Source organism: Mustela erminea, chromosome 1 (genome assembly GCF_009829155.1).
Source record: "Mustela erminea isolate mMusErm1 chromosome 1, mMusErm1.Pri, whole genome shotgun sequence".
NCBI classification, from domain to species: Eukaryota; Metazoa; Chordata; class Mammalia; order Carnivora; family Mustelidae; genus Mustela; species Mustela erminea.
In genome coordinates, this window is record NC_045614.1 from 88,028,654 (window position 1) to 88,046,406 (window position 17,753).

The 17,753-nt window shown below is 47.7% G+C and overlaps 1 protein-coding gene and 1 non-coding gene across 2 annotated transcripts in view; one reads left to right on the top strand and one right to left on the bottom strand.

Moving 5' to 3' along the window:
• Positions 1 to 17,753, top strand: part of SH3BP5 (SH3 domain binding protein 5) — a 72,683-nt gene that overhangs the window by 14,428 nt on the left and 40,502 nt on the right. Inside the window, exon 3 of the mRNA XM_032332765.1 lies at positions 11,933 to 12,061. Coding sequence (XP_032188656.1) covers positions 11,933 to 12,061 — 129 coding nt within the window. The remainder of the gene's footprint in view (positions 1 to 11,932; positions 12,062 to 17,753) is intronic.
• Positions 5,375 to 5,511, bottom strand: LOC116581742. The gene has a single exon (XR_004282207.1). It is a non-coding gene; the product is annotated as a small nucleolar RNA SNORA70 (small nucleolar RNA).

Sequence of the window (17,753 nt, forward strand, 5' to 3'; positions counted from 1 at the left end):
GTGAGTGTGAGAATGTAGGGTTGTTATGTAACTTTAGTCTTTCCTCTAGGACTATCTAGGACTGACCCTTGTACCCCAAGATTTGAAGGGCCATGGGTTTTTTCCTTTGTGGTGCTTTGGACCTTGGGCTATTTAAATGTTCTGTTTTACAGTTGGTTAAATTCCATTCTCGTGGCTCAGGCACATGGAACATCAACAAAAAAAGATGAATTGAAAGTGAGTCTTTTCCAAACGGACATTCTACAAAGTAACTGGCTCATATTATTCAAAAATATCAAGGCCATGAAAGACAAAAAAAGACTGAAGGACTGTTCCAGATTAAAGGAGACTAGAGAAACACGGCAGCTGAATGCAAGCTGGCAAGCCTGGATTGGATCCTCAAAGATTTTTCTCCTTTACTATAAAAGACAATAGTGAGACAGTTGACGCGATTTGAATAAAGTCAGAGACTAGGTTAATTGGTTGTGTTAATGTTCTGTGTAACTATGCGTGTTAACATTCAGATTTCGATCATTGTCCTCTAGTTATGTAAGAGAGTGTCTTCATCTTTAGGAGCTATGTACTGAGCTGTGTCAGGGTTAAGGGACATCATGTCTGCATCTTACCCAACTTTTTTTCCAAGTCTGAAATTATTTTAAATTAAAAATTTGAAAGGAGGATGCTTTTCCTCATTCCCAGTTTTGCCAGCCAGTTGCCTTCCTCAGTTTCCAAATGGCGGGACCTCCCTCGGTGATGGGATCTTTCACCTTGGCCAGAGCTTCAAGGGAAGCCGCGTGATCTGGGCTGGCGGGACAGCTCTGGTGGGCGGTGATGTCCTGTGAGAGGGGTTGGGTATCACCTGTGTGTTTGGAAACATTCTAGAGTCACATCAGAACTCTCGAACAGCCTTTCTGTATAGAAGGAACTTGGTTTTCTTTGGGCCCAAAGAAAGTTCTGAGACCTCTGTTAACCTCAGAAGAGGAGTACTTGTAGCAGGAAACCATACTGACCACCATCTTTTAGTACTTTCCTTTTTCCCCTCTGGGTGGATAATTGAGAACCGGGGCAAGTGGTGTGGTGCTGTGAAAAGAGGAAACAGCACCTGGCTTTGTCTCTGAGGCAGTCAAGCTGCACAGGACTTGCCCCAGGGTCTGGAGCTGGGCAGTGCCCAAGCTGGGTTTAGAACCCCCTACACTATGTATGGCCCACAGCCACTCAGCTTTAGTAGAAGGGAGGATATTCTGAAAGGTTGAAGGAATCTTTCATGGAACTCAAGGGAGGGAGGCACCATAGAGCCTTAAGCATAGGGAGCCCAAACATGCCAGTTGGCCGGACCTGTCAGTTTATGCCTCTTGTTCCAGCCTAGTTATTAATAGTGTTCCACCTCATGGTCAGAACTGCCTTGGTTTGACCAATAATTTATTTGGCCATGTAATTGCAGGATTAGAGCATGGGACCCAGCTAATCTCCCACAAGCCTTCCTCTGCCACCACCTCTGTTTTCTCGTTGGCCTTGGCTCACTGTCTGCCCTCTCTTTGTCTTCCTCCTCTGGCTTCCTCTGTTCCCTGAGAGAGGGTCTTTTTTTTTTTTTTTTTTTTTAAAGATTTTATTTATTTATTTGACAGACAGAGATCACAAGTAGGCAGAGAGGCAGGCAGAGAGAGAGGGGGAAGCAGGCTCCCTGCTGAGCAGAGAGCCCAATGCGGGACTCGATCCCAGGACCCTGGGACCATGACCTGAGCCGAAGGCAGAGTCTTAACCCACTGAGCCACCCAAGTGCCCCAAAGAGAGAGGGTCTTGTAGCAGAAATCTGATGGCAAGGTTTTGCTTGATGAAGAGGGGACAGTGCGGGGGGACAGTCCCTGTGGAAGGAACTGGTGGGTTTGGCAGACCTCGCAGGAGGTCTCTGTGACTGAAGTCAGAGGCTGAGATGAAAAAAGAAAAGGAGTCAGAAGGGAGAGGGGTTAGGCACCTGGCTCCCAGCAATGACTGGCTTCTTCCAGCTGGAAGGCCCAACGCTTGTCTCCCCCCCACCCCACCCCCATTCTTTTCCATGTATGTCGTCCTTCCTTTGGAGCTGTTCTAACCAGGTTCTCCTAGTTGGATGACACTTGCTGATGTGGAATTGGGCCTGCATGGTGATGGGGGATGTCTCAGGGCGGGTCTGGAGCCAGCTCCCTGCTACTCCGCTGCCGTCCCCACCTCCCCTCTCCACTTCTGCCTCCTCCTGGCTCCTGCGCACTCAAACCTTGGCTGGCTGGGTGGTCTCTCTAGGCCCGGGTTCTATCCTGGAGGCTTCTTTCCTGTTCTGCCTCTGCTGCAAAATTCCTGAAGGCGAAATGAAATCGTCCTGCCCCCCTCTTCTCACAGGGCTATGAAAGTCACTCCCCACACAGGAGCTGGAACTGAGGAAAGGCAAACTGGGCCGAGGCAAGGAAAGCAGGCCGCTGGAGGGCCCGAGGAGCGTGGCGTGATCTCGGAGTGGAAAAGTGGAGTGAAATGCAGGGTCAGGAGCTAGCTTTGTGCCGTCCAGGGTAGCAACCATGAGCCACCATGTGGCTCATTAAGTTATAATTTAAACATTACAGTGTAATTAAAAATCTGGGTAGTTGCTCTAGCCACCTTGCACGGTTTCATTTAGCCACATGTGGCCAGTGGCTTCTGTGTTGGACAGACAGATACAGAACATTTCCATTCTTGCAGAGAGTTCTGTCAGACAGCCCTGGAGAGCTCTTACAGCTTTTCACCCTAGCGCTATTTCAAGTGTTTTCTTGAAAAACACTATATCAAGTGTTTTCTTTGTGTGTTTTACTAGCTGCTACAAGTGCTTTTAAGAGATTGGAGGGGTGAAAGGAAAATGCGGTCTATAGCAAACTTAAAAACATTCCAGTCACCTTATAACTGGTCAGTAAGTCACACAGTTTCCAGTGGGGCCTTTTGTCATGGAATTCTAGAACATTCATGCAAACGGAGACTTTACATGTCTAACTTGAGTTATTCTTCTGCCATTATCATAATTTTTGTCATATCCCAGTTCTGTATGTACTGTTTATCCCTTATTTCCCTTTAAATCAACTCACATTTTTATTTCACCTTGTTTGAAATGGAGACTTCATGACTGTAAGTGGAAAGCCATCAAAAGGAAATGTGTTTTTTTTTAAAGTGAGCTTTTTGTTTTATTACATTTTAAAATTTTAATTCCAGTGTAGTTAACATAGTGTTAATTTCAGATGTACAATATAGTGATTCAGCAGTTCTATACATTTCTCAGTGCTTATGATAAATGTACTTTTCAAAAAAAGATTTTATTTGACCAAGAGAGGGACAGTGAGAGAGGGAACACAAGCAGTGGAATGGGGAGGGAGAAGCAGGCTTCCCACTGAGCTAGTGCTTGGTGTAGGACTCGATCCCAGGACCCTGGGATCATGACCTGAGCCGAAAGCAGAGGCTTAATCCACTGAGCCACTCAGGTGCCCCTATAAGTGTACTCTTAAAGCAAGCTTTTTTATTGAATAATTTTACATGTATGTACAAATGCCCAACTCGTAAGGACATAGCATGGTGATTTGCAAATCAGTGCTGTTTCAATTCTAGAGGATTTATTATTTTTTTTATCAAATTCTAGCAGATCCTTTTCTCTGTGGAAGGCTCTGAGCTAGACTAGCTACCCCTTTCTTAAGAAGAAGATTAGCGGGGCGCCTGGGTGGCTCAGTGGGTTAAAGCCTCTGCCTTTGGCTCAGGTCATGATCCCAGGGTCCTGGGATCGAGCCCCACATTGGGCTCTCTGCTCAGCAGGGAGCCTGCTTTCTCCCCTCTCTCTCTGCCTGCCTCTCTGCCTACTTGTGATCTGAGCCCCACATTGGGCTCTCTGCTCAGCAGGGAGCCTGCTTTCTCCCCTCTCTCTCTGCCTGCCTCTCTGCCTACTTGTGATCTCTGTCTGTCAAATAAATAAATAAAATCTTTAAAAAAAAAAAAAAAAAGGAGATTAGCAAATATAAAGATGTGGGAAGGTGCCATAGAGACATAGTAGCACCCAACAGGGCCTTCTTGGACCAAACAGAAGGATTTAAGAAAGACCTGAAAAGGAACAACAGTTTCACTGTTACTGAAAATACACTGGTGTTTCTAATTTGCAAGAGGTCTTTGCAGGGCAAGCCCAGGGGGAAGAGTGTGGCTTAGTCTACACAGCAGACTGATGCTTTTGGCCTTAGGTTCCCTTTACACTCTTGTAATCCAATCACCAAGGATTCCAGAGAGCTCTGGATTTTTGGGTAATGTCTATATTTGCTGTGTTAGAAAAATTAAAGACTTGTTTTATAGTCTTATAAACTTGTCTTAATTCATTAAAAATGATGCTAACAGACTTATTACATATTGATACATATTTAATTGGAAATAACTGTTTTTCCCAAATAGAAATTCATAAAAGGAAAAGTAATCATTTGATAGTTTTTAGTTTGTTTTGTTTTTATAAGTATCTTCCAAGTTTGGCTTAATAGAAGAGCTGAGTTCTCTGCTACTGCATTCTATCTCTCACAATGACACATACTGAGTAGTCTCTGGAAAACTCCACTGAACACTTATAGGAGAATGAAGGCGAAAAGGCAAATAAGTAAACTTGATAATGAAAATTATTTTGACCTTGATAATGAAAATGGTTTTGACCCAGTAAAGGCCTCAGGGACCCCCATCACTGTTTCCTGGACCACTCTTTGGGAACCACAAGTGAAGTGAACCACGTCAGATGAAAAGACTCGAGTGTGTGCTTCTGTCTGAAGCCTGACATGCACTGGTGTGTGATCTGAGACACCTGCAGCCTGGGGACTATCATTCTTGCTAAGCCCAACTTACAGGGTCATTGTGAAGCTCAGTTAATGCCTGTGGTATCTTTCTACAAGCAGCAGTGTATTTATAAATGGCATTATTAAGGATCTTTTGAAGCATGGCAGCATCTGTAATTAGTAGGACAGAGTTTTTGTTTTGTTTTGTTTTTGACAGAAGTAAGATTTATTGGTAGGCATAAATAGGGAGGGGGCAGTTGTGAGGTTCTCCTGAGAGCAGAGCCTGCCATTTGTCCTAGGGGCCATGATTAGGGACTTTTTTTTGACTCCACAGCTATCTGGGATGAGTGATTTTTTCATCCAACATGTCTTTAATTTCATCCGCATTGTACATGGTAAGCCCCACTTCTTTGAAATGTGGATCTCCTCTTGGCCAGGGAACTTGGCCCTGCGTAGAGCCTCAATCACATGCTCTTTGTTCTGTGGCTTGGTCCGGAGGGACATGATGATGACTTGGCCGATGCACCCTGGGGCTTTCCAAGGGCACCCTGCATCCCTGCCTGGAGCCTAGATTGGAGATAGCATGAGATCAGACATCATTGTCCACTGGAAAGGGCTGTCTCCAAGGTCCCTTAGGGCAACCCATACAGACATCAGGCTGCACACACTACCAAGAAGGCTACTGTTGGCAGCCATTGCACACTGGGTCCCCACAGGGAAAGAGTAAGATGGTTATTTTAAAAAACTGATGTCCTGTCTTCATGCTACTTGGTTCTAGAGATACCTTTGTGAAGGGGAAGGGCTGTCATTCTCAGCTTACAGGCACGATAACTGAGGCTTAGATGAGGGAACTGGCCAGAGAATAGAGGTTCATCCCCAGTGTGGTGACGCTGTTTCCAGTGCATTGGCGCTGGCCATTTTGCTTTAGCCAGAGTGCTTACCTGATACGGGGTGTATTTCTGACACACTGACACATTCAGACAGGGTTCTGTGCCGCCCTCAGCAGTCCTTGCTTGAATAAATTACCCTCAGTCTGAGTCACCTAATGGAAATGACACAGTTTTCAGATTTGAAGAACTGAGGGATCCAAGCAGACGGAACCCTCCTAGAACTTCCTTGCCTGCCAGTCTAAAAAATTAGCTGGTAAATAGCCCCGGATGGTAAATGACTTGTTTTTCTTGACCGGGGAAAGGTTTGCTCATTTTCGGGAGATAAGTTTTTACGGAAGTGCATGGATCATTTACTGTAGGGAAAACAGTCAGTTCTCTCTCCTCCCGGGGTGTTTCTGGAAGCAACCCTTCACTCTTGTCTTGGGAAACACATTTTTCTATAATTGTAGGAGTTAGGAGAACCACGGTCCAGTCTTTCCTTGAACTAGGAACTAAGGCAAAAAGCACAAGTTCAGTTGCGGCAAGCTGTCTTTAAAGTTACAGCCAACTGGCATTATTATTATTATTATTTTTAAAGGTATATTATTTTTATTTATCTAAAGCCAATTCTTTTTTTTTTTTTAAGATTTTATTTATTTATTTGACAGACAGAGATCAGAAGTAGGCAGAGAGACAGGCAGAGAGAGAGAGGAGGAAGCAGGCTCCCTGCTTAGCAGAGAGCCCGATGCGGGGCTCGATCCCAGGACCCTGGAATCGTGACCTGAGCCAAAGGCAGAGGCTTAACCCACTGAGCCACCCAGGTGCCCCGCCAACTGGCATTATGATGGATTTAAAGAAATGCTTTAAACAGGTTAGGTTGAATTAAAGTTCCAGATTCTGCTCCATAGAAGCATGGCTTTGCTGTCAGGGGAAAGAACCTTCAGTAGTTAACCATATTACCGTGGTTTGCTATGGTATGGACTATAGATTGACCCATCCTTCCCTGTCTACATTGATGACTACCTTAAGGCATCTTTCTCAATCTTTCTTTTCTTTTTTTTCTTTTTTTTTTTTAAAAGGTTTCATGGTATTGCAAATGACAAATCTATTTTCAACTAGCTTGAACAAAATATGAAACAGTGGTGACAGCTGGGTGTGTGTGTGCTGTGTTGGCCCTGGGGAAGGTGTTGTATAGGGTTAGACTGTGAAGCATTGCTGCGTCCGGAAGCTCAAGTGTTGCTGGGACTTCCTTCTCTCAGAGTCTCTTCTCACCGTGCCAAGATGGCTTCCATCTGCTCCACACTTTCATTCCATTCTCGCAGCCATCTCAAGGGAAGACAGTTCCTCTCACAGTTTCAGAGAAGTCCCAGGCTGAAGTCTCATTGGTTCTGATGGGTCACATGCTCTTCCTCCACAATCACCGAGAGGAGTATCTGAATCTGATTGGCCAGGCCTGGGTCACATGACCACTTCCGAGTCCTGGCTGAGGTCCAAGAAAATCAGGGCTGTTAACATTGGGCGGGCAGGAGAGATTTTGGTTTTGGGCCCTCACGCTCCAATATTTGTGGAGAGTTGTTACTCAAATGGCTATGATTCTCTGTGGAATGGTAAAAGAACTGGGTATGCTTTATCTTCTCAAGGAGAAGGCTGGCTTTGTGTTCAGCTTTTAATGCGTCTTGGATGAATAGGCTTGTTGGGGGTTGGACGTGAGCCAGTCGTGCGTCACCGTCCCCACCAACACAGCCTCATTGATAGAGAGGAACGCTGGTGTCAGACCAAGTCTCTTGGGTGCGATACCCTTTGGTGGCCACACACTTACCCAGGCTGGTGGTCCCTGAACCTGTTGACCGGAATCACCTCAGGAACCCTGTTCGCCCTTTGGTAAAACCCAGCTCTGATCCCCTCATGCCTCTGCTTAAAAATTCACCGTGGTATTTTACCACAATTTTTTAAAAAGGGGAAAACAAAGCAACAACAACAAAGAACCCTGCGTTAGTGTCCCATCCTTCTACCCTACTCCCATTTTTTTCCTCCTTTAGAGGCAGTGTAAGAGATAAGCTTAATGTACTTTCGCTGATTAGGTAGTAACTTCCAGGGCTCTAAATAGTGGGCTCCGTGCTGCAGCTTGTTGATTTGTCAGTTTTAGTTACCATCTGCCAGCGTCCGACTTGGAAGATGAGATTTTAATCTCTTTCCTCCCTCTGGCCCCCCAGACACTCCCCTTTCCAAACACTTCCTTTCCTCCCAACAGAGCTGTGGTGTAGTCGGTATACGGCATTCACGTGATCCTGATCGTGGCTGTGGAAGTGCTTCACAGTGGAGCCTTCCAGAAAACTACCATTCCTTTCCTTTTTGTGGTAGAACGCATTCTTTGGTCATTTCTGACAGGGGCATGGGAGGTCAATTGAGACTTATGTTTAAATAAAATCAATCCACCGTGTCTCCCCACTGTGCGTGGGATAAAGTTCCAATGCCTTACTCTGCACACGTGCCTCCCTTTCTTCCAACCCCCGCCTGCCCCCCGCCCCCGCCTGCTGTTTCTTGCTCATGCTCCTCCCTCTGCTGCTAATGCCCCTGCAGCTCTGTCTGGGGGAAATGTGCAAATCCCCTTTCTTGGCCGGGGCTTAGATGACGCTTTGGGTGGTCTTCACGGTTGTGTGTGTGTTGCACATGCAGTGTGTATACTGAGGTCTTGGTATTTTTCATGTGACATTACACTTATTTACTGCTTGAGTTTAAATCTTGGTTCTGCCATTTCCTAACTCTGTGGCCTCAGGCAAGCTACCTTTGTGCCTCAGTTCTCCTCTTTGTAAAATGCAAAGTACAGCAATAGCACTGCCTGCTAAGGTTGTTAGCGATTGCACAAATTGATGGAATGGAAGCATTTATAATAGTGTCTGCCACATACTAAACTGCCATCTGCCCTCTACTTCCCTCTCCCTCACAAAGACAGACTTGGGTGGGTTCTAGTCACCAGGGCCCAGAATAGCTCTTGGCAAATTAAGTCTCCAGGGGCTGGGCTGGGCACCTAAATGAGTGATGCGGCCTGGTGTGATTCAGGCACAGGGGTGCTGGGGACTGGAAGGGGCGATCTTTTTCTGAGAGGCATCTCCTATTCCACTTCCAGGCGGGTGTCAGGTAGGAATGGGGCCCCGGGTTGTCAGATTATCAAATTCTTTTCCTTTAGGAGAAGTTTTGAGAATCCACTTCTTTTTTTAATGAGTTTTTCTGGCATTTAGTACACACAATACAGACCGAAGGCACTAAGCCTACTGGCCCACAGGTTGCTGGTTTGCGGCCCAGTTCTCATTTTACAAAAGAGGTCCAGAGAGACGATGTGATCTGCCTTGGTTCACACACCAACTGATTGGGCACTCTGTTATCTCATTTGTCTGGTTGGGGACTGGAGGTGGGAGGCGTGGGAGGAGGATGGCTAGTGCTCTCACTGCCTCCCGGGGTGGGGACTTGGGGGATCAGTCATGCGTGCCAGCGCATTTGCAAAGTCTCTGCCTACACTGTGTAACAGGTTGCACCTTCCATTCTTGTCAGCCCCCTCTGCCTCAGAGAGACCTCCCTGGTGTTTTTTTTTTAAATGGGACGTGGGTCCCTTTTTATGCCAGGTGTTGGTAGGGGGAGGATTGGGTGCATTTACTGAGCATCTGCTGGGTGTCCAGGAACTGGTGGTAGTTTTACATTTGCATTCTCCTTTATTCCTTCTAACTGCCCTCCCTATGAGATGCAAAGTAGCTATTTAACTGGCAATAAAAATGATTAATAAAGAAGTTAGCTGATTAGAGCCTCACAGAGGTTTGGATGGGATTGGATTTATCATATATATATATATATATATGCATATATATATATATATATATATATATATATATATATATATATATTCCCAGGCTTCAGACAATGTGCTACCTCCTACATATTGGCAGTTAAGTCTGGAAGAAGCTTGGTGGGGCTTTGCGAGTCCCCGGATGGCCTTGTGCACTGGTACGGCTTTCTCTGGAGGATAAAGCTCGTGGTGATGTTCATCTTTAGAAGCTGTAGCAGGTGGCTGTGGGCCTGGCTAGATAGAAGAGAAGCCAGAGAAGATGATGATGAAGACGACGACAATACAGGCCTGGGGGAAGGGACCAAAGCCAGTGTCAGCAGTGGGCTGGGGCTCAGGACCTGAGAAACTGCCGTCCAAGGCAAAGGCAGTATCATCATATGTTGGGGGGTTGGCATCCTTTTCAAAGCCATCTAGCAGGCCCTGGCACCATATGATAGAGGGGAATGAAATAGAAGTGAGCAGAGCCTCCTTCACTCCCGTGAGCCATCCCATTGGCCCAGGAGGCCCCCACTATCCGATGTTTAGAGATTTTAGATGGTTACTTGGGAAATGGGCCCTTTGCTGCTGGTGGAGCTCACGCGGGCACTATCAGCAGGGTGGCTGTTTGGTCTTGGGACAGCCCCACAGCTGGTGTTCACGTTTTGTTCCTTCTCAGAGTATCCATTTCCCCTTTTAAATGCAAGCCTCTCCCTCTGCCACCGACACCCCCCCCCCCCAAACATGCAAATGCTGAAGGGAAAGGAGTAGAGGGATGGAAGCTCTGGGAAGTACTGATCCAACCCTTCAGCAGGTCTTCCTAGACATTGAGCTAAAGTCCCCCTTTTTTTTTTTTTTTAAAGATATTATTTATTTATTTGACAGACAGATCACAGTAGGCAGAGAGGCAGGCAGAGAGAGACAGGAGGAGGAAGCAGGCTCCCTGCTGAGCAGAGAGCCCGATGCGGGACTCGATCCCAGGACCCTGAGATCATGACCTGAGCCGAAGGCAGCGGCTTAACCCACTGAGCCACCCAGGCGCACCCCCTTTAAAAATATATATATATATATATATTTATTTGACAGACAGAGATCACAAGTAGGCAGAGAGGCAGGCAGAGAGAGAGAGGAAGGGAAGCAGGCTGCCCGCCGAGCAGAGAGCCCAATGCCGGGCACTATCCCAGGGCCCTGGGGTCATGACCTGAGCGGAAGGCAGAGGCCTTAACCCGCTGAGCCACCCAGGTGCCCCTAAAGTCCTTCTTTTTAATTGTATTTCCTCCTTGTAAAGTCCGTGGATCTGGGTTTGTTGACTTTCACAGCATGGTTAAGCTTGGAACGGCCCACCTGCCTGTTCCTCCCTTCCAGACTCTTACTGGGGGCCCAGGTTGCTCTAGCTGTCTCCAGGGTGGGTGGCCACCCTTATCTCTTTGCCATTCTTCACATTCCAGACTTCCAGCTTCTTTAAGGTTTTTTTTGGAAACCCCAAGCCTCTCCTTCTCTCCTCTCTGCTGAATATGGCTCTTTGGCTCGGGGCTGGGTGTTTCCTCTCCCTCCCCCCAAGAGACCATTCGCACTTCTGGCTTCTGTGTAGATGTTACCCCTCTGGATGTTTTCTGCAAGCCTCTCTCTTGCCACTCCCTCACGCCTTACCTGGCCTGATGAGGTTTTCCGCCGCCGGGTTCCGCAGCATCAGTTTTACCATTCTCATCCTGGCACAAACTTTTCTGGAATGGGCTATAATGCCTGCCTCACCCACCAGACTGGAAGTGCCCTGGAGACAGGCACCAAACCCAAGGCCCAGCACAGGGTCTGGCATGTGGGAAGTTTCCACTCAGTGTTTAATGTGGACTAAATCATATGGTTAAGGACCCCCTGGGAGTATAGGGAATGGGGCCATCATTATGGACTGAAGCTGCCAGGGGTGTCTTCCTCTGAGGACCCAGATGGAGCTTTTAAAAAAGGGATGCCTAGGTGGCTCAGTCGGTTAAGCATCTGCCTTCTGCTCAGGTCATGATCCCTGGGTCTTGGGATTGAGCCCCACCTTGGGCTCCTTGCTCAGTGGGGAGTCTGCTTCTCCCTCTCCCTCTGCCCCTCCCCTGCTTGTGCGCATGTGCTCTCTGTCAAGTAAATTTAAAAAATCTTAAAACCCTTTCTTAGTAGTCACTAGCCACACTTATTTTAAAAATCTAAATAGATTTATTTAAAATTAAACAAATTAGAAACACATTTCCTCGGTGCCAGCCAGTTTTAAGTCCTCAATAGCCAGATGTGGCCAGTGCCTACTGTACTGGGCAGTGCAAGTGATAGAACATTCCCAGTATCTCAGAATGTTTCAGATGGTGCTGCTCTAGACACTGTCTTGTAGCAGTATTAGTTTCAGGGCCTGAAGGTTGTGTGCAGGCCCTCCTTGGTGCTTTTGGTTAGGGGAAGTGGATTTTCGTGGATTCCTTCTGATGCGTGAACTGGTCCTCATTTTCTCCTTGGTGCAGGATGCTCGTCAGAAGTTCCGTTCTGTTCTGGTGGAAGCAACGGTGAAACTCGACGAGCTGGTGAAGAAAATCGGCAAAGCTGTGGAGGACTCGAAACCCTACTGGGAGGCACGGAGAGTGGCGAGGCAGGTGAGGTACCCTGCAGATCGTCTGCCCTTCCTGCTGCCCCAAACCAGGTCTGGCGTGCCCCTTCTGACTTCCATGTCCACCGCCAGAGGGTAGAAGCGTGAGCCCCTGGGATGCAGAAGGACCGTGACTTTGTAACCATCTGCATATGAAGACAGCCTTTATTTTCCCCTCCCCCCATAAGCTGCTCCATTCCAGCTCTTGATGCTGTTAATAGAATGTGGGTGGTGGCATTTGGAGGACCCTGTGAGTGGGTGCCGAGTTGGTGCCCAGATCCAGTCCCTGGGCAGCGGGGCCGTCTTGTGCGGTGTGGGACCTAGTTCTGGCTTCCCAGTGTATCTTCCTTCTCACTACTGATGTGGTACCGTGTTGTGCTTATGTCCCTCCCAGCCTCTGATAGCAAGGTCCCATGAACAGGGGGAGGAAAAGACCCCCCCCCCACCTCAACATCCAGCAGGCCTCGGGGCTGGGGACTTTCGCATACCTTTGCCCACCCTAGCCTCCTAGTCCTGTGTCTCTTTAGTGTGACTCACCACCTCAAGCAGACCTGAGCAAGGGGTCCAGAGTATGGGTTCTGTCCCTGGTGTGTGTTTGTGTTGGAAGCTGTGGTCTCTACTGGTATAAAAGTGTGAGCGACAGGTGTTTGAGCACCTGCTGTTCACAGGCAGGTGGTTGGGTGTTGAATGGGAGATCACGGGAGGGTGAACGCTTGGGAGGTGAAGCCCCAGAAATTGACGAATGTGTTCATTTCAGACCCTTCGAGGGTCAGGGCCAGGAGTTGGGCATTCTTTCCCTTTGCCCTGTTTCCATGCACCTCTCTAGTTTCTCATCCTGGGATTCCCCTTGATGCTTTTGGTGGTTCTGGTGAGGTCCTAGGTATGTTTTTGGGTTTCACACTGTGAGCCCTGACTGAGCTTTCTGTTCGGAACCTGCCGGATATGTTGCCTTATTCCTAGACAGAATGGCTGCCTGAACCCTGCCTCCTTCCCTGGCCAGCTGAGCGGGGTTGTACCACATCAAAGTGCCAATTATTCATTGGTCTGCAACCAACTCTGAGCAGCCACCCCCGCTTTCTACCTTCTCTGGGCCCCACCCAGGCCTCTGGCTTTCCAGGGAGATGGAAAGGTGCTGGCCGGTCCCCAGAAGCTCCAGAACCCCAAGGTGCTGTCTATCAAAAATGCCTGTGGCCCACTAGTCTTTCAGGCACACCCCAAGTTGGGGATGTGTTGTTCGCCTTACTCCCCTACCCCTCGCCGCCATGTGGCCCAGAGTAGAAGTATTCTTGACGTAAAATTGCAGAATGAAGGGTTTGGTTTGGGTTTGAGGAGAAATTTTGAAAATTTAATGTAAGCATTGATGAATACTGAGCAGGTTATAAACTCTCTTTTCCTGAAAGTCTTTGACACTTGAATTTATTGCCCTCTGCCTTTTTTGAGCCCACAGATATTTGTTAAAACCATCCACATGCTCAGGTCTCGGGATGATTAAGAGTGGATTATTAAAGCAAGCCTTCCCTTGGAGTTGTGGTAGACATGTTCCCACCTGGTCCCCGGAGCTTAGGTTTCAGCACAGACCTGGCTAAAGGATCTCTGCATTCAGGGGCCGGTGGAGGTTGGCCCATCAGGTCACCAGCCCCAGCTGGTGGGACGTGTCCACCTTTGGCTGTACTCCTGTCACATGCGCTCTTAACTCAGAATCTTTGAACTTTCTGGTCCCTCTGCTTGTCCCTGTCTTAACCCTTGAACCTGTGTGGTCTACTCTCTTTGTCTTCAGGTTTCTGCTCCAGTGTCACTGTATCAGCAAGGCCTTCCTGGGCTACCATTGACATAACTGCCACTTGCCATCTTTAGCACCCCAGTCCCTCATTCCTTGATTGGCCATTTCTCCATAGCACTCTCTCCAGCTGACTTGTTATTGTTTACTTGTTTATAGTAGCGCAGCTCCGGGAGGAATACCCGCACAGATGCGTGGATGATGAGTTGGCAGGCCACCAGAAGAGCCGGTGCTCCTCCTGGCCCGCCTCTGGTGTTCTGAGCGTTTCCTCCATTGCCCCTTGACTCCCAGCTTATCTGCATGTGGCTGTGTGACCAGAGGGGTAGGAACACGGGTGGCAAATCCAGCTTTGTCTGGGTGGGGTTCCTTTAAATCTTATATGCTGGGTTGTCTGTGACACATCTGGGATAGATTTCACACCACTCTCTTCTGTTCTGTACCCAAATCCTCTTTGATGGGGAAAGAGGTGGGAGGGAGCTGGCTTGGCAGGGTCCTGCTGCTGGGCGTCTGCGAACTGTGGCATTACTCCTTCCTCTCGTCCCTTCTTTTTTTTTTTAAAGATTTTATTTATTTATTTATTTGACAGAGAGAAATCACAAGTAGATGGGGAGGCAGGCAGAGAGAGACAGAGGGAAGCAGGCTCCCCGCTGAGCAGAGAGCCCGATGCGGGACTCGATCCCAGCACCCTGAGATCATGACCTGAGCCGAAGGCAGTGGCTTAACCCACTGAGCCACCCAGGCGCCCCCCTCTCGTCCCTTCTTGTGGCTGGTGAGGACAATGATCGTGACAGTCGTGGAGTTCTGTGGGTGAGCCACTGAGTCATCAGGTCTCTGGAGATTATACCCAGACCCTGGGGATGACTGACTCACTCTCAGCTAGCAGAGGCCAAGATGACTGTTAAGGGAACCGCTGCCTTCTTGCAGGTGGGGCAGGAAGAAGAAGGGCGGGGAAGGCCCAGAGTGACCCCTGCCCCTCAACCCCAAGGGACCTTGCTGGTCTGTAGCCGAGGAACTGGAAGGACGCTCAAAGGCTAAGGCTGGGTGCGGATGTCCCATTTTGTCTGTGCACACGGCGGGCTGTTTGGGCTTGGGCCAGGTGGCGAGTCTGTTTGTGCACCCGCATCCTCTGACCTTCCTGATGGTGAAGCGGGTGGGGCACCCCTCCAGCGGCTGCCAAGTGGGCCTTCCTGTTTTCTTCCTCTCTTTTATTCCCACCCCCTTCCTGTCTGTATTTACGGACCCTCTGGCTCTGTACAGCAGGGATGGTCTCTGAGAGCTGGCCTGCTGAGCATCTGCTCCATGTGTGTATCATGCATGTGCCCTGCACTCCCAGAGCCCCTGCAGCCTCGTCTGTGTGACGGGGATGGTTTATGGGAGCAGCCCTGGCTCTCTCGTGATATTGCCTTTGGATTTAACTGTGGTATAATGTGTGTTTGACCGCAGACTCCCTGCATAAGCTTAGGTTTCAGCTCTGAAAAAACCTCTTTGTCATAGAAAATTTTGAAAAGAAACGAAATGAAGAAAATAAGTTCCTGTTGTCTTCTGTTACTATTTGATGTTTATCTCCTATTGTTATTATTATTTTTTTAAAATAAGAGATCATCCCGTAGTGGTGGTTTTATATTGTCTGAATGCCAGTGTCCATCCATCCAGAGTCCCAGTGGAGAGGGGACTTAAACAGCTTGGTTTTCCAGGAGATTACGAAGGTTTGTAATTGTTGGGCCAATAGAACTTCTATTTGCTTATCAAAATTTACACTAACTTTATTGTTCCTGGTGTCATGTCAGATCAGGAATGAGTCAGATCCAGTCCTGTGAGGGTGAAAACGCAGCCCAAATTCTCCCAAGAGGAGGTAGAATCCAGCCCCCACAACGGCCAGCTGGGGTGGGGACAGGGAACTGGCTTTGATGGGTTTGAGGGTTTTTGTCCTTGAGCTGGCACTTGTTTGTAAGGCTCTGTCAGCCCATGTGGCCTTCAGTGTGTGGCGGGGGACATTCTGACAAGGGGGTGGAGCTGTGTGACTCAGTAAAGCCTGAACAGCCAGAGTGTTTCTTGGTTGCTTTGCTCCCTCGGCTCTAACTTGTCTAGCAATGACCCTGAGCCTGTCATTTTTAGCGCTGCCACTCTCCATGCTTAGTATTACTATTTTTTAAAGAGGTGTGGAAACTCTACAGAACATACATTTTGCCATCTGAGCCATTTGCAAATGTGGAATCCCGCAGTATCAAGTACATTCATGTCATGGGCCCATCGCCACTGCCTTCCATCTCCAGAACTTTCTCGTCTTCCCAAACTGCAGCTCCATACTTACGAGATGTCCATGCCCCATTCCCTCCAATTCCTGTCCTTGACAACCATGGTTCTACTTTCTGTCCCTGTGAATAAGTACCCCATGGAAATGGAATCAGGCAGTATCTGTCCTTCTGTGACTCGCTTATTTCTCTTTGCCTAACATCTCCTGGGTTCGTCCATGTTGAAGCATGTGTTAAAATTTCATTCCTTTTTAAGAGGACCCACCACATTTTGTTCGTTCATCCATCGATAAACATTTGGGCAACTCTCGTTGCTTTTACTTGGTTGCAGTGTGTCAGAGGACTTTGCAAGTCTGAAGAATGACAGAAATGCAAAACAGGGTTACTCCGTGCTAGATGTTGCCTGTTTTGTGTTTATGGGGCTATGTAAGTCTGTGCCCCACATGTAAGCTCCTTCAGGGAAGTAAGGTGAGTGGGAAGGCATTTGAAACTTGTAGAATGACTTAGCTGTAGGACAACTGGCAAAGCCTGGCCTCTGAGCCAGAGGCTATTGGCTCTGAATCCTAACTGAGTTTTTTTTTTTGGACACCAGAGGGGAGGAGCACTTCCTGGCTCTTTTTTTTTTTTTTTTAATTTATTTATTTTTTTCAGCGTAACAGTATTCATTGTTTTTGCACCACACCCAGTGCTCCATGCAATCTGTGCCCTCTCTAATACCCACCACCTGGTTCCCCCAACCTCCCACCACCCCCCGTACCCCGCCCCTTCAAAACCCTCAGATTATTTTTCAGAGACCATAGTCTCTCATGGTTCACCTCCCCTTCCAATTTCCCTCAACTCCCTTCTCCTCTCCATCTCCCCTTGTCCTCCATGCTATTTGTTATGCTCCACAAATAAGTGAAACCATATGATAATTGACTCTCTCTGCTTGACTTACTTCACTCAACATAATCTCTTCCAGTCCCGTCCATGTTGCTACAAAAGTTGGGTATTCATCCTTTCTGATGGAGGCATAATACTCCATAGTGTATATGGACCACATCTTCCTTATCTGTTCGTCTGTTGAAGGGCATCTTGGTTCTTTCCAGTTTGGCGACCGTGACCATTGCTGCTATAAACATTGGGGTACAGATGGCCCTTCTTTTCACTACATCTGTATCTTTGGGGTAAATACCCAGGAGTGCAATGGCAGGGTCATAGGGAAGTTCTATTTTTAATTTCTTGAGGAATCTCCACACTGTTCTCCAAAGAGGCTGCACCAACTTGCATTCCCACCAATAGTGTAGGAGGGTTCCCCTTTCTCCCCATCCTCTCCAACACATGTTGTTTCCTGTCTTGTTAATTTTCGCCATTCTAACTGGTGTAAGGTGGTATCTCAATGTGGTTTTAATTTGAATCTCCCTGATGGCTAGTGATGATGAACATTTTTTCATGTGTCTGATAGCCATTTGTATTTTAATAGCCATGGGACTTTGATGGGTTATGGAACCTTTGTGCCTTAGTTTCTTCATCTATAAAATGGAGTCATTTATGTCTGCTTTTGCTGGGACATAAACCACCCTAAACTTAGTGGCTTAAAACCCTTATTGAGCTCATGATTTTGCTGGGCAGGTTTTTTTTGTGTTTTTGTTTTGTTTTGTTTTTTTACTTCAGGCATGGCTGATGTCATG